General features: G+C 34.6%; 1 protein-coding gene across 1 annotated transcript; it reads left to right on the top strand.

Moving 5' to 3' along the window:
• Positions 1,858 to 15,920, top strand: LOC109350015 (SNARE-interacting protein KEULE-like). Its single transcript, XM_019591114.1, has 21 exons — positions 1,858 to 2,175; positions 4,674 to 4,732; positions 5,327 to 5,408; positions 7,108 to 7,186; positions 7,476 to 7,526; positions 7,620 to 7,716; positions 7,823 to 7,855; positions 8,975 to 9,100; positions 9,223 to 9,414; positions 9,510 to 9,593; positions 9,678 to 9,776; positions 9,880 to 9,956; positions 12,514 to 12,610; positions 13,703 to 13,828; positions 13,983 to 14,078; positions 14,211 to 14,333; positions 14,410 to 14,490; positions 14,757 to 14,947; positions 15,219 to 15,309; positions 15,400 to 15,489; positions 15,581 to 15,920. The coding sequence occupies exons 1-21, from the start codon at positions 2,100 to 2,102 to the stop codon at positions 15,632 to 15,634; spliced, it is 2,004 nt and encodes a 667-aa protein (XP_019446659.1). The 5' UTR covers positions 1,858 to 2,099; the 3' UTR covers positions 15,635 to 15,920.

The raw sequence follows: 17,217 nt of genomic DNA, 5'->3' as shown, positions 1-17,217 counted from the left end.
ACCATTAGAATCTCGCTTGGTCTTAAAAATCCATTTGCAACCAATGGGTTTCTTACCTTCTGGTAATGGGACAAGTTCCCAAACTTTATTGTCTTGCATGGATTTATACTCCTCTTTCATTGCTTCAATCCACTTTTCCGAATTGGAACTTTGGATGGCTTCACGAACGTTTAATGGATCATTATCCATTAAGCCATCACCCTCATGTTCCAGGAGAAAGCAAATGTAATCATCCGGAATTGCATTTCTCCTTTCTCTTGAGAGTGTGTTGTTTTGTGTTGTGTTAGGAGTTTCCTTATCCTTATGCCTTATGAGCCTTATGTGCCTTATGGATGAGTGGATAGTGTTATCCCATTATGGATAACACTATTCTCATCCTTCCTTATTCTCCTCCACCTTTACACTTGAAAATATGTTGCTCTATAAATGATGACCATAACCCATAAAAGTAACCCTGTAGTGGTTACTACTTTAGTTGCAATAATTCTGATTCAGTCCCTTCATCAAATCAGAAATTGCCTGAATGTATCTACACTTATATTATTTCATGACACATATGTCCTTAGCCACCAAATTAATTACTTAAGATCATTTTATATTTTGGCTAATTACATAATGACCATAACACAATTATAGAATTATATTTATGACTCATAAATTGTCAGAAATTCTAACAGTTTTTTCAATCTAGAACCCCACTTTTAACTTGGACGAATTTTGGACCTCAAGCTTTACTTCCCATCCCATATAAAATATTGCATAAAACATAGTTTTTTATTTTATTTATAGAAATCCTCTATTTATCTATTACTCCTCATTATTCATACTTACCTTGAACCAAACATAACAATAGGCTTAACTTATTTTTGAAGATTGTCATGTGTGTACACACACGCACCATTAATTACTGATTTATATGTCCTTCAAAATTTCACCTATTTAACAATTTTTTGTGTGTAACTAAGGACATTTTTCACCATATATGTAACAAATTAATACATTTTGATGTGTAACTGAGAATAAAATCATCTCTAGCATTATAAATGAAAGTTTTTTTTCCATTGAGTTTTAAGGATAAAACTCTAATTTCACTAACTAGAAATGATACAGGTATCATTTCACTTTATGTTTTCCTTGTTTTTTACACAATTCCCCTTTCCAATACTGAAGAAGAGTTTGACTGACACGACTATCTCTCTTAAGTCCTAATAAGTGACTCTCACATAAATTGATCATTTGATATTTTAACCTACATGAGAATCAACTAAAACTTAATATTATTAGAGAAACATTTTATTAATTCTATATGTTGATCTAGTTTTAGAAGAATAGAATATTTTGAAATAATTTCTAACTTTTTCCATGGGGCATTTTGATCCTTAAAATTATACAACATTGAGCAAAGTGGAAAATTTGAAAGACCAACAATTACAAAAAGAAATTTTCACCCTTTTTTCATTTTGTTTTTTCTAGAGACCAAATTAGGAGTAGCACCATATGAATTATTTAGTGATTTTTTAAGAATTAAACTGGGGCAAAAAATATTAGCGACTAATACATATATTTTTCGACCAAATTGGTCATTATTTTTTAAAGTATTTATGCTTTATAAATAAAAAACTTTTTAAAAAAAAAATATATAAAAGTTTAAGAAATAACAGAAGAAAACACAGGAATTAGTTGTACCTTTTGGCATATAGTACAAGAATGAGTTGGCGTTAAAGGGTGGAGCCCACCACCAGTGGTTCACCAACTTCCAATTCCGGTTCAGGACCTCGTCCATTCTGAACCGGTCCACTCTGTGAAATTTCTCCCTAACCCCCTTTCAAACAATTTTCACCTTTTTTTCTTCAACCCTTTCACCAAATCAACAACCTCATGCTTTTGTTGCCCCCTTTCTTCATATATTAATATAAATAATAAATCTCTCCAATTTCTCTGCTTTCAATTTCCCTAACACAATTCAAAATAATTTTCAAGAAACCATTTTCAATTTTTACTCTATTATTGTTTTGTTCAAAGCCTGATCCTGTTTCTGATTGATCTTCCACGATCTCATTCCTTTCCCCTCGATTGTGGTTTAGGGAAACACGATCAACATGTCTATTTCGGATTCCGATTCCTCTTCCTCTTATGGTGGTGAATACAAAAATTTCAAACAAATTAGCCGTGAGCGTAAGTTTCTCTCTCTCTCTCTCTCTCTATTTCATTATTATTATTTTAATTCAGTTTGTCTTATAAATTGATTTATACCTCTTAACTTTGGTTATTTTAGTTAGTGAAATACTAAATAATAGTGTTTCTATGGTTAATGGATGGTTTACAAATTAAGTCTACTGCTTCTATTCTAAATAAAAGTGTTTCATCAATTTGTCTGGTCAATCGAGAGGGTGAGACTAGGCGCGACACAACTGTAAGGTTGCATGCATAGTGCTCAGTAACCGTGAGGTCACGAGTTCAAATATTGGAAGTAGACTCTCTGCTTCATGTTGCGTATATCTACCCCAGACCTAATTAGGTGGGAGCCTTGTGGGCTCGGCCGCTTTTTCTGCTTCTAATCTAAATTTTGTCATTGTGTTTATGACTTTGTTTTTGTTTAGGAGTTTTATCAGCAAGATGATGAAGTATGTGAAAGCATGGCAGTTAGTGCTAGTGTGTTAAAATATGAATGATATGAACCTTGTGAGAATTATACCAAAAAAACATAGCTCTCGTGGTTGGAGATGTAAACCCTATGCTGAGTCTGATACTTCCGATGTGGGACTAGACTCACACACCTTGCTATTGGATCTAACATTTCACCACGCCTTGCAGCACCGGCTGCCCATGTGGGCTGGCTGTGAACTAGCCCTTTGACTTGCTCTAGGCTAACACTGCAATGATGGCACCACCAACTGCAGCACTTGTTTGCAGCCGAGAGACATGGTGGAAAAAATTGATATAGTTTGATGCAATTATGCGAATATTGAAAGCATTAGAACACAGAAGCTAGCCGTTGTGGTTGGAGTGCCCAAGGCCATATAAACCTCACGCCAGAATCCCACGCCTCTAGTGTGGGACTCAAGTCTCACCTTGCAATTGGATCCTAAAAGTGATGCAATGGTCTGTTGGTTGGTGGTAATGCTAAGCAAATGATTCAGTTGCTTAACAAGGACCTCTATTTTTTAGTGTAGAGGGGATCAGAATCTTCTAGTCCAGGAACAGGAAATTTCAAGGTTGAAATTCAATCAATAACTTCATTGCTCACCCTTAACTCTTTTGGGATAAAACTAATATTATTTCTATTTATCCAAGCTGCAAGAATTCTAAGGTTAATGCAAGTCTCTTGGATACGATGTTCTGCCATAATTCTGAATGGAGCTTATTGTCACAGGATAATTGCTTTGGATATTTAAGAATTAGACAACACCACAGTATTTTAGACTAGTACACCTTGTTATATTGGTCATGGATATCTGGAAATATGGCCTATAGAAATGGTCTTTAACATGTAAAAAAGAGGAGTCATTTGCAGCTTTCTATCATATTTGGAATTCTACCATCTCGTTGAAGCTTTATTTTCTTCAGCAGGAACCTTAATAGAAACACAGTTCTGGATTGTTTTGCTTGACTCTATTCGCCCCTATTCATGAGAGATATAAGGATTTTGACTTTAGACTTCTCTGGAGTGCATTCTTGAAAAAACTATTCTGGTTCCTAACTCTTTTGTCTCCCTTCTTTCTCCTTGCTAGTCTCTTGCAAGTCCAAGTCCCCTTCTTAGACTGCAGAGTTTAATATGATTAACACTAATAATTTATTGGTGGTTGATGAACACACAGTTGTCTCTCCAAATGTTGGTTTCATGTGTTTCTTTTTATTTGAGACCCGCAGCCTTGTTTTGTTATACTGTCTAGCTGCCTGATATTTGTGGTATGGGATGTTTGACATGTTTTTTTTGTTTATTGTTGGACCTGTCTTCGGAAAACTAAGGAGAGGAACTTTTTTTGGGTGCTATACTATACTACATTTTTACTTGGTGCTTATGGTATAGAACATAAGGTTCCAGAATAGATTCTTGCCATTAACTTTTATGGGATAAAATGGTCTTCCTAGTCTCCTGATGGTGCAAAGCTCATATTTATTTTAAAGGCGTTATTTTAGCAGACATGTAGACTGTAGAGAGCTAGCAAGCTTTGGTTAGTCTGTGTCATTCTTGTTTGCCGGCTTTCTGTATTTTTTCTTTCTTTAGCAGGCTATTATATTGTCTGCTGTTGTAAGTCACTTATTTTCTTCGCTAACTGTAATTCTTCTTTGGTCCCCCATAAAGAAAAGGAGATGGAAAATTACAAGATGAATGGAATCACCCCTAATTTTTTTTACAGTTCTTTAAAGAGTTGAGAGATCAATCTATTACTTCACATGCAATACCAATTTCTTTACTATTTGTATTGACACCAAACAAAACACAGCACTGTTTTGTGCTTTCATTACGGGATAGACTGGTTCTAAGTTCAATCATGTTTTGAATAACTGAAGTGGTTAATTCTTTTGTGAGGATTGTGTCCCTTTATGTTTTTTTCTTCCATGTAACTTTTTAATTGTAAGTTTCTTAACATTTGACCACAAGTCCTTGACTAATTGCTTCCTGATCATATGTTGTCATTTAATATTTTACATATTGAAATTTTCTCCAGGATTATTACATGAAATGCTCAGGTCAACGAAAACCGGGGATTCAAAATCTACATGGAAGGTATAATATGCCATTGATTTAATAAGTTATGCCTCCATTTTCGAACTTCACAATAGATAGTTAAATACAGATAATCTGTTTAGCTTCAGGGCATAGATCCATTCTAGGAATCGTTGGAGAGAGAGAGAGAGGCCATTGAGTTTAGGGACAAGATGTCAGGAGATTGGGCATTAACCTTTGTAAGTCTTTTTATTTAAGGAAGGTACTCAAGGTAGACAAAAGCTTTTGATTTCATTTGATTGGGCATTGATAACTCGTTTATGGGGATGAACTCTTCTGTCTATACCCCTGCTGTGGAATAGAATATATTTTTTCTTTTTATAGTTCTGCTCATAGAGTACTCTCCTCTTTAGATATGCCTAGATTTTGTTTAGTGTTCTGCTCACAGAGTACTCTCCTTTTTAGATATGCCGAGTGGTTTTAGAGCTTTTGCATCGTCATTTCATTTTCTTATGCACCTTTGCATACGAGGATTCCCTGTGCTCTACACACATTCATTTCATCTTCCAGAAAAAAACGTTTGAGGTTGAAAACTACTAAATGCATTATACTTTAATTGTGTACCACATGTATTGCTTCTTGGGTTGCTTACAGGTACTGATAATGGACAAACTTACTGTAAAGATAATGTCTCACTCTTGCAAGATGGCTGATATCACTGATGAAGGTGTTTCATGTAAGAATGGCAGGATTTACTTTTGAGTATTCTTTTTCTTCTTTCCACAGCGAATAAATGATTTTCCATAATTTTGTCTGACTTTTGTTGGTTTTTAGGCCATCCGGTTTGATTTTATTATTTGATGATCAAATGAAAAATTGAAGTAATTTATACTCCAAAATTGCAAATATATGCTATTTACTATTTAGGTACTGAAAGTCTGTTAAGCATGGTTGTTGTTTTTTTGATGAAGTAAGCATAGTTCATTTTATGTGTTAATTGTTGTGTCTAAAACTGTTCCAAAAAATGAACAACATAAGTGACATGTTGCAGTGGATCTCCTAGAAATACTTGGGATCTGATCTATATTTGGAAGACTTGAACTTTCTTGTAAACTGTAACTGTGTTGAATTAAAATAAGATTTCTTACATGACATCTGAACTCTGGGAAGAAATCTGAATCTTCACTAACTAATTTCTGCTGCTGATATTCATAACTTAGAAATTCTCAATTGACAGAACTCAGAACTTGGACTGACAATTAGACTAACATGTAACAGCTTATTGTTGTCTTAAGAAATGGCTAATTGAACTGTAAATTCTAATGGTCTGTTTATTTTTCTTTGGTAACTTCTTCGTATTTCCTACAGGCCAATTGATTTCATTTTCATGCATTGATATTAAGGCTATATTTAAACGTCTTAGTGATAAATGGAACTGGAAAGTGATGAATTAAAATGGAAAGGGAAGGAATGAAAGAGTTCCATTCCCATGTTTGGACTATAAACTAAGCAAGAAATGGGAGGGTAGGGGGTTGCAATTGTAAAAAAAGAAATACAGTTAACTCAGTTTATGGGGTAAAAGTAAGTAAAAGGTTTTAAAAATAAAAGCAACATTATTTTCCCTCATAACACCTCAACTTAAAGGGTGTCAACAAGTGAGGTTTAATGGATGCCACATTCCATTCATCTTCATAAATTCTTATACTTCCAAACAAGGGGATACTTCCTTTTCCATCTAACATTAGCTGCTTGCTGGTATTAAAATTTTGATTCTAGTTTTGTGCCTTTAGAAACTTAATTATAATTTTGATTGTTTTCATACTAATTAAGCTTAAATCTGTTATGTTTAATCCAACATGCTTGCTAAGTGTTTGGTCTGACATGCTTGTTAAGTGTTAAGCTTAAAACTATTATTCTGACATGTTTGGTCTTTTTTTCTCACTACAAGTCCATTTGGTAGATTGAATATTATGTTTCTCTCTTGTACTTAATTGATTGTGTTGTGTTTTTCTGTCTCTTAATATACTATTGTATGGTAGTTTAGGTGTTTATGAGGTATTGGGAAAACATTTTAAGAGTATCGGGGAGTATCCGGAAAGTGTCGGATTTATAAATTATTTATTTTTTCAAAAATATAAATGTGATACGCTATGGGTACGTATCGATGAAGTATTGGTATCAGATACAAATACGTGAAAGTTACTGAAGTATTGCCTTATTGGTATCAGATACACATACGTGAAAGTTACTGAAGTATTGGTGCTTCATACACAAACCTAATCAAATATAATACGTACAAAATCCTCTAATTAATCTCAAGATTCTCAACAATACTTATGTAAACGTCAATGTTGGATTTACTTAATATGAGGATGACAATAAAAGAACAAGTTGTTCTATTTCTTGTATATTATGAGATGTTGTTCTTTTTGTAGTGGTTGAAGACATATTCAAGCGAAGGCAGCCATTGCCTACCATGGATGCTATATACTTCATCCAGCCAACGAGAGAGAAGTAAATATCCTCTCCTATGTTTGCTTTCATTTTTTCTTTCACTTCTCTAAAAAAATATATCATGACATGTTACTTGTATTTTCATTCTCTCTATCACTTAGTCTCTTTATCTCTCCTTTTTCTAATAATGTATATATCATGTAAATTGTTTATTGATAAATATTCTGAACTCTTGTTGCCATAAGATAATTTCATTTAGCTTTGATGGATGTTTTAGTTAACCTATGCTGCCAGGTTTTATAGATTTGGTCCATACTTATTGGTTTCCTCTCTTCATATCTGTTGGCAGTGTAATCGTGTTTCTGTCAGACATGTCTGGAAGGACTCCTTTATACAGGAAGTATGTTATCTTTATATTATGTCATGTCTTTGCATTTTCATCTTGGACTTCCAGTTATTGGTTTCAAGCCTGTTTTATTACGTGTTCTTGTAGGGCATTTGTTTTCTTTAGCTCACCTATTCCCCGAGAATTGGTTATGGAAATTAAGAAAGATGCGAGGGTGTTGCCTCGCATAGGTGCTTTGAGAGAGGTGAAGATTTTTTATCTAGGATTTAGATTGTGTTTAAACTGATATTTTCCTCAACAATTTCATAATTGGCTTATTTTGTTTCCCCCCTCCCTTGACAATTGTGCAGATGAATTTGGAATATTTTGCCATTGACAGTCAGGTACGGGTTTGTACTTTATATATTTGATGTCAGATGTACATATCATCTTTTGTTCATTTGAATATAATTATTTTCTTCCCTTTACTAGTTAGTGTTAGTAAGTTTAAGGCATGTACAAGTGCACCTTGTGTTTGTACTTTGTCCAGTTCCACATAGCCATGAATTGGAGTTGAGTGGTGGATCAATAATTCAATATATTCTTGTAGTTAAATTAACTCACTAGAATGTGTAAGCTGTCGATGAATACCTTTTCTAGATAACAATAAAAACTGCCTTTTTGGTTAACTGCTACATGGTAATATCACTTCTCTACACGTGCCACACTACCAATTTGACATCTCTGTCCAGTTCCAGGTAGCATTGAATTACAGTTGAGTGGTGGATCAAAATTCGATATATTCTTCCAGTTATGTTAACTCACTAGAATCTGTCAGCTGTTGATGAAAACCTTCTATAGATAACAATAAAAAACTGCCTTTTCGGTTAGCTGTACATGTGCCAATTTCACTTCTGTGCACATGCCAATATCACTGATGTACACGTGTCACACTTCCAATTTGACATCGCTGTCCATTCTCTAGGCATTGTCGTCATCGTGATTCGTGATGCAGATTGCCGTTTGACTTTCTTTTTTGTGGTTAAAAATTTGGGTTTGAACTAATCAGCCTAATGCATGTCTCAATGCGGCTGCAGTACTGTAATTTAGAACCACACTGGAATTGCATGGTGATACGATCACATATAGAGATGAGGATTGAATTGAAGTATCTTCAAAATTAGAGGCCTAATGTAATGGGGACTAAATGAAGTATCTTCCATAAAGTGAAACATGGAACAATCATGAAATATGTGGATTGAATGTATTATAATGTGTGGAAGCTCAATTATTCATGTGTAATGTTTTTACAATAAATCAGCAAAAAACAATTTAATACCTAGAGCTACATGTTGGAACTTAGAATTCACAAAACCTGTTGTTGATATTTGTTCCCTTGAGGGGAAATTACCAACCTTAATTAATGTGCTCATTAGGATCCATTGTTAGTTTCTAATCTATCATCATCCCATTGTTTGGTGCCCTCATTTTTTTTATATGTGAATGTTGTCATGTTAATACAGGGCTTCATCACAAACAATGAGAGAGCTCTAGAGCAGCTATTTGGAGATGAAGAGGATAATCGTAAAGCTGTTGCTTGTTTAAATGTGATGGCTACCCGTGTTGCTACAGTTTTTGCTTCATTAAGAGTATGTAGTCAATGCTCTTTAACTAACTCTATGATAGGAATATAAAATTTGTAGTAAATGTTCTACAATTGTCTCAAACAAATGATTGACAAATATTCTGAATCATGTAAATATATCTCTAGGAATTCCCTTTTGTTCGCTTTCGTGCTGCCAAGTCCCTTGATGCAACCACAATGACTACTTTCCGTGATCTTATTCCTACAAAGCTTGCTGCTGGTGTCTGGGACTGTCTCATGAAATATAAAAAAAGTATACCTAATTTTCCTCAGTCTGAGACCTGCGAGTTGCTCATCATTGATAGAACTGTTGATCAGGTTTCTTATTTCCATTTTAGTCACGTGTTTGAAATATTATTTCATCATGCTGTATCACATTGCTTACAATTGGGGGTATTATTCTGGATGTGTAGATTGCTCCTGTGATACATGAATGGACCTATGATGCCATGTGCCATGATTTGCTGAATATGGAAGGAAATAAATATGTTCATGAGGTAGCTTCTACAATTTCACTTTTCTTGCACTGAATTGATTGTCCACTCTATTGTATTTTAACAAAAAATTACTGTATTCATAAGGTTCCTGGCAAGAATGGTGGTCCACCCGAGAGAAAAGAAGTTCTATTGGAGGATCATGATCCTATATGGCTGGAACTTCGCCATGCACATATTGCAGATGTACGTTCTGCCTTAACTATTTTAGTATTTAGGCTTTAGGTTCGACTCTACTATGTAACACTTAAGTAACATGAATACCTTTCAATATTGATGGCATTGCCAGGCCAGTGAACGGTTGCATGAGAAGATGACCAGCTTTATTTCAAAGAACAAAGCTGCACAAATCCATCACGGTTCAAGGTTAGTGATAATTTTATGGGTGTTTTTCGTTGACGTTATGATTTAAGAGGATCTTGATTCTGAACTAATTGAAGTAATGGTTTTAATCAATATTGGAAATTATAACATTTGCCTATTTTTTTATAATTCTTACTAAAAGCTATTACTTATGTTAAATTTAGTTTTTGATGCTCAACTTTTTTGTCTTGCCATGTTGAAAAGTCCCACTCTCCTTGTCATGGTGTGCTGACGGTGTGCTTTATCTGTTGCCATTAATTAAACATTTAGTAACACCACTTATCAGCCAATAAATACCATGCTCAGATATCATTTTAAAATAAAGAAATAATATTTGCACCGCGTGAATGTGTAACTTACTATTTTGGACTTGTTTGGCTACCTAACCCCAATGTAATCTTGGGCTCTTCTAACATCATGAACTGTAGTTCCAGTAGAACTACCTTCACCACTTCTTAAACATCCCTGGGGTGCTTTTACAGTTTCGGAACTTTCCTCTCCGCATTATTTTAAAATTTAAATAGCTTTTAATTTTTTTTTATGATAAAAGAAGAATATATTAAGAGAGAACAGTACAAAAGCAAGAGGATAAGAAATGCTCAAGAACTATAAACCAAAAACCGAAAATACAATGAGACAAAGCATGTTAATCCATCTCTGCAGATCTGACAATGACACCCCTCCAAAGAGGTCGTGAACAGAACACCACAAAGAAGCTAGAAAAACTATTCTATCCCATATGAACTTGAGACAACCATCACCCTGTAAAGTTTCTAGCATGCCGTTCCGACCAAATGCATCACAGAATCGTGAAGTGGCCACATTGCCTAAGTTTTTTAGCCTCTATGTTAGAGTCAAACCCCCTAAAATTTATACTCGAAACCTATGTAAATCCATGGGGCAAACCCACTGTTCAGCATTCACCAAAGGCACTAAACAAGTTATCGTGGAGAAAGGAGATCCACGAGCAATGCAAAAACAAATGAGATCCGGTTTCGTAACTAGATCTGCACGTAGCACAACAGGCAGGAGACAAAGCAGTTAGTGGTCTTCGAGTTTGAAGCAAATCATTTGTATTAATCCTATTAAGGACTGCTGTCCAAACAAAGGATCTGACCTTGGGGGAATAATTGATTTCCACTTTTCCAGATAGGCTTATCCAAAGGAAAAGAGACATTGTTAGGAGAAGTGATAAACTAGAAATAGGATTTACAAGAAAATAAGCCTGGAGAGTAAGGAGAACAGATCCCCTTATTTTGATTAAAAGAGAGATGAAATGAATCCAACAACAACAGATTCTATAGCTCTGAATTATCTGTCATGCAAATTCCCAAAGAAATGAAAATTCCAGGAAATAGAAGAAACAAGAAAGAGAAATTAAATAGAACTGAAAACAGGAGCATTATGAAAAGAAGAGAGATGATAAAGCCTAGGAAATGCAACATATATGGGGCTTTACCTGGTCAAAGATCCTCTTGAAAGTTAAGATAGCCCAAACTCAAGGAAATATGAGATCTAAAGGATGCATAACTCCTGGGGATAAATTTCCAAGGATTAGCATGTGTAGCATTAACTGCAGAATTGGCACTCAGCTATTTGAGTGCAAACTGCAAAGCATACTACAGATCACTTGATGCCATACGAAGTTGACTATAAAGGAAAACACCAAAGCCATTTAGCCGACTGTAAAGGAAAACCCAAAGCCATTTAGCTGCCTATATATTGTTCTTTGAAATCAGATTTCCAAGACCTAAAGTTTCTTCCTTTTTAGGTCTAAATTAAGTCCCCCAAGTCGAGATGATCTCTAGTAATCCCGTTAGTCCATAATATAAGAAAACCTCTCATAATCCTTGTATTCATTGTGCAACAACCACTGGGATGCAAAAAGAGAGAGATAATACAAAGGAATACTAAAACAATATTGAATAAGAGAAAATGACCTTTGAAGAACAATGAATAAAGGTTCCTTTAAACCTTTTTTTGTTATTCTCATACTCTCAAGTAATTTGTCTGACATTAGGAATATGTAATATGTGCATGGCTAACATGTAATCATCTAAAACCCTTTTTTTTATATTCTATTTTAAATTGTTAAGGACCAATTTTCCCAAAGCCTTTAAGTTGTTGGATGAAGGTACAAAATTGGATTTATATCTATCTCAACATGCCCTCTCATGCAAGAACCTTTTGGCCAAAGTGTGGGCAACACACTTGCCCACTTGACCTTGTGCCGAAATTCAACATGTTATTAAGAAAATTGAGGGGTGTTGAGGATCAAACTTGTGACTACTTGTCATAGAAGCTCTTATACCATGTCAAGTACCAACTGTCATAAAAGTTAAAGGTGTTAGGTGAGGAAGGTACAAAGTTGGTTTTATATATCTAACATAAACCTCAGTGTGTAAAATGATCAAGTTCTTGATTGGATAATAAATTAGAGGCTTGTTTAAGCTTATGACACAATCTGTCTTTTCTTAATTAACTGTGGATCTGGAAATGTTTATTCATTCGTCTGTTTATGTTATCATAAGTTTCACACAACTCTGCATTTTATCTATAGAGGTAATGGTGAAATGTCAACAAGGGACTTACAAAAGATGGTTCAAGCACTTCCACAATACAGTGAACAAATTGACAAACTCTCCCTCCATGTAGAGGTTAGTTCTTTTGCAATGCAATCATGATGCCTGAAAAAGTTGTAATTGTTGTATGATATGCTTTCTACAGTGTGTTGATACCCTTGAGGAAAGTTCTCGTACTCTCTGGTAATCTCATATTTTAATTGCATGTAGATTGAATCATTGGGCACTTATTTTAGTGTTGTTTATGTTCTTATCACCACCTTCTCCCTAGTAGTAAATAAAAAGAATGGAAGGTGACATTATAATTCCTAAGTAATGGACCTGCTTTTATTGGTTGGGGGAATGTGTTGTTGTTGACAAAAATAAAGGGGAAACACTTTCTTCACATCCCAAAAGGCTCAGTATTAGATCACGACTTCCATACTTCATAAGTTATAGTGACTTCTAAGTACAAATCATAATCAAATTAGAACTTTCCTTTGTAATATTGACTAAGGCTCCTCTAAAGTAAGCTTATCAGTAAAGTAATCAAGTAATATTTTATCTACCATTATCATTTACTGGATACACCCTTGTTGCTTACTTTAGAGGAGTGTATCCATTTATCACTACAATGATTCATTTGTATTTTGCCACTGCATGCATTACTACCTAACTTAATAATTACTAGGGCAATTCTATATACACCCAAAGATCACTTACTGCTCACACCTCACACCTAGACAGATGAACCATCCGTCAGTGTGAATAGCGAGATGGGTGACGGATGATCCATGCGTCTGGGTGTGAGGCTGTGAGCAATTGTTTTTTTGGGTGTTGGTAGAATTGCCCTAGAACTAATGGTGATGAATATATTTGTGGTCTTATTTTAAGATATAGATGTCTTTACAAAATGTCAGGCTCTCAGCTGCTTCTAGTTATTGAATAACACGGAACTTATAGATATTATCTGTTATCCTGCATGATGTTATTGCTTTGGCCATATGGTTATTGCTGTTGGATCATAGAATAATTTATCCTTTGCACTTAAGTTTATTAGACATTTATGAAGCTTCATTCTTTCTTCCGCAATTGGTTGACATGCAACAATGTGGTAAATGTATTAATAAAGATGACTGAGTATGATCATGGATTTCACCTTTATAAATTTGGGTTTTCTTTGTCTAGATTGCAGGAAAAATTAACAGAATCATCAGGGAGTCAGATCTTCGGGAACTTGGGCAGCTGGAGCAAGATCTTGTTTTTGGAGATGCAGGAATGAAAGAGGTGATCAAATTTTTTACTACAAAAGAGGTAAGCAATTCTAAGATGGTAAAATAAAATTGCACCTAGTTAGTATGCAAATAAATAAGTAAAAAGCCTTTTATTGCAGGAAACGTGAAATTAGAAATAAAACTGTTTGGTTTTTCTTCAGTTAAATTTCATTTTAAGCACTATTTTCATGCAGGATACAACGCGTGAAAATAAGTTGCGCTTAATTATGATCCTTGCAGCCGTTTATCCTGAGAAAATGGAGGGAGAAAAGGGTCTCAATTTGATGAAGGTGTAGTTTCTTGGTGCCTACTAAATTGCCACTTTTTGTTCATTTAATTTGTCAGAATATACTCTTGTTGATCTGTTTCCTCACAGCTGTAATGGTGCTATGCAATATTTTCACCTTTCAAATGCCTTTCAGGTAGCAAGGTTGACAAATGAGGATATGATTGCTGTAAATAATCTGAGAATGCTTGGGGGAGCCGCAGATACCACCAAAAAATCTTTGACTAGTACTTTTGCTCTTAAGTTTGATATCAACAAGGTAATGGTAATTTATAATTTAAACAAGTTATTTTTCAGTCTCCAAATGTCTGAAAAGTGTTTCTTCAAGTTGTCAGAAAAAGCGTGCAGCAAGGAAAGATCGTTCTGGTGAAGAGGAGACGACATGGCAGCTATCACGCTTTTATCCCATAATGGAGGTAGAAGTTAACACCACTTTCCCACATAAAATATGTATTTAATATTATGAAAATTTAATGGGGAAAATAGCATAGGTAACGCAACTTTTGAACAATTTTCTTATTTCTTTCCTTTTTTAATTATAAACTTTGCATAATAGATGAGCATATGGTTTTCTCTAGTGTCTAAAGAACCAGATGTAGTTAGTTTTCTGAAGGTTTCGACAACATTCATGCTGTCAATTTGCTGAGTCTTGTATGTGACAATTTGATGGCATTTCATTCAGGAACTCATTGAAAAAGTCAGCAAAAATGAATTGTCAAATGAAGACTATCCATGTTTAAATGATCCAAGTCCAACTTTCCATGGTACACCTTATGCTGGATCAGTAATTCATAATCCACCTGCTCATTCAATGAGATCGAGGCGCACACCAACTTGGGCTCGACCTCGAGGGTCTGATGATGGATATTCAAGGTTTTACTTTCTTTCATCCCAAATACAAGTCAGTAATATGATAAATACTTCTAATGAGATTTGTGTACATTTTTCACTGCATCCATGAGCTTTGTGCCATTCCCTCTTTGCCATTATCATATTATTCTTCATCACTTCTGAGTTGTGCAAACTTGCATAAGCTTGTATAGATAATTTGTAGGGGACTACCATGTATCTATTGGAATTGCCAACTTAGACTTGCCATTACAAAGTTCACATTTAATATTTATCTTTTCCTGCTGGCATGTAGCGATTCGGTGCTTAAACATTCATCCAGTGATCTCAAGAAGATGGGGCAGCGAATATTTATTTTCATTGTTGGTGGAGCAACCAGATCTGAGGTTTGAATAACATTTTGATATAACAAGTTTCCAATATTTACTCTTTTTTCTCCAGCTTTTTCTGGTCTGATATATTGTTATAAACATCAGCTTAGGGTTTGCCACAAGCTTTCTGGCAAGCTGAAGAGGGAAGTTATTCTAGGCTCATCTAGTCTTGATGATCCTGCACAATTTATTACGGTATGTTAAGTTATTAACTTTTCAAGGTCAAATATCGTCCTTAAATTGTAGGGTGTCATAACCATCTTTGCATGCTATTGTTCTTTTGCAGAAATTGAAGATACTATCAGAAGAGGAACTATCATTAGATGATCTCCAGATATGATGATGCAGACCTTGAAACCGAAAGACGAGCTTCGGCTTACTTGTCAAATATGTGTTGTAATCATATAGTTTAATCATCTCAATATAGTCTTAATATAGCAAATTCTTTGAACATTTGGCCTGTGGTTCAGCCAAGTTGTACCGAATAACAGACTGCATATTCTAGGAATTTACCATTTGTTAGAGATGCAAGTTTTTCTTAAAGTAATGCAGTCTGAAGAACACTTATGGTTGTGTTTAAGAATGAGTTGGGTATGTATGAAATAATCCACTTTCATTTTTTTATTGAAACACAATGCATACCCTCATCAGTTTAGTAAATGCATGTGAAGTAAATAGAGTAGGAATATGAGACAAAGAAGCCTTGGACATAACATACAACTTAGATATTTAATTGACTTTTCCCATATTTGGGTATGCGAAGATGTTTTCACAAATTTGAGAGATACTGCACTCATTCACTTGTATTATCTAGTTTTACAATTAGGCCAAATTATTCCCCTTGTTCCAATTTCACTACATTGAGCCCCTTATGTTGCAACTTTTGGCTGATTTAGCCCTTCCATCGTTGTCTAGCCTAATGGTACTAACATGACTGGGGTGGGAACTGTATTAAGTCAAACTAGAGCTTAGTTTAGCTTGATAAGCATTTATTCGATTCGAATATCAACTCAAGTTTAAAATGAGTTATGTTTCAAGCTCAATTTCGGTTTCATTGAAACTCATGAACTGTTTAATTTGACTTGTTAGCTTGAATTCGTTTGTTTCGTCAAGAGTTTGAGAAGTGCTTAGTTCATCATATTAGGTCGGTTGATTTAGTTTGTTAGCTCAAATAATGATTAGATATCTAATATATACATTTGAAGATTTTCTACATGCATATGTACACACATATACACATGTACATGTATATATAGGCACATATATGTATGTGTACATGCTCATGAACCTAACGTGTCGAACTCTTCTTGCCTCAAGTTCGAATCGTTTATTTAACTATTTTAATTTTTAACTCAATGTCAACTCGATTGATATATGAATTAAGTTTATTGAACTAAATAATAAGTTGAGTTTTGAATGAACATTAAGTTGTTTCAATTCATTGTCAACCCTAAATGTGACTGATGATGAGACCCTTGTTGCAACATGAGAAAATATAAGACACTAATTTTCTCCACCGATTAGTGAAGCTGAATAAAATAGCCATATGTATGGAAGGGGAAATGACCAAATTAAATTTTTGGAAATAAAGTTTAATGAGACCAATATTTGTTGGGAGATATAGTCATATATTCCAGATGTGATTAGTTCTTTACCCATAGTGTGAGACCATGAGAAAATACCCTTAGTACAAAAAAACTAATTCAATCAAGAGAAACAAGTGCAATAAAGTGAACCTAAATAAGGGAATGAAGTGGCATGGAGTAAGGCAGGCTTATGACATTACTGATATTGTCCATGAAGATAGCATATGCATTTGCCTCTTTAAGATGATGTTAGTGCATCTGAAAATCTGTTATTGATGGTTGGTGCCATGTTCCTCTCTATAAATGAACAAATTATGAATACCACTAATAACAGAAT

The sequence above is a fragment of the Lupinus angustifolius genome, chromosome LG06 (genome assembly GCF_001865875.1).
Source record: "Lupinus angustifolius cultivar Tanjil chromosome LG06, LupAngTanjil_v1.0, whole genome shotgun sequence".
NCBI classification, from domain to species: domain Eukaryota; kingdom Viridiplantae; phylum Streptophyta; class Magnoliopsida; order Fabales; family Fabaceae; genus Lupinus; species Lupinus angustifolius.
The sequence above is the reverse complement of the archived record's forward strand: the minus strand, read 5'-3'. Positions and strand labels throughout refer to the sequence as shown.

What these genes read in the sequence shown, in the direction of transcription:
- LOC109350015 (XM_019591114.1), top strand. Translation starts at nt 2,100, where the DNA reads ATGTCTATTTCGGATTCCGATTCCTCTTCCTCTTATGGTGGTGAATAC. An exon ending in CAGTTTTTGCTTCATTAAGA is followed by an intron (nt 9,101 to 9,222) that starts GTATGTAGTCAA and finishes ATATATCTCTAG; the next exon opens with GAATTCCCTTTTGTTCGCTT. An exon ending in AGGGTCTCAATTTGATGAAG is followed by an intron (nt 14,079 to 14,210) that starts GTGTAGTTTCTT and finishes AATGCCTTTCAG; the next exon opens with GTAGCAAGGTTGACAAATGA.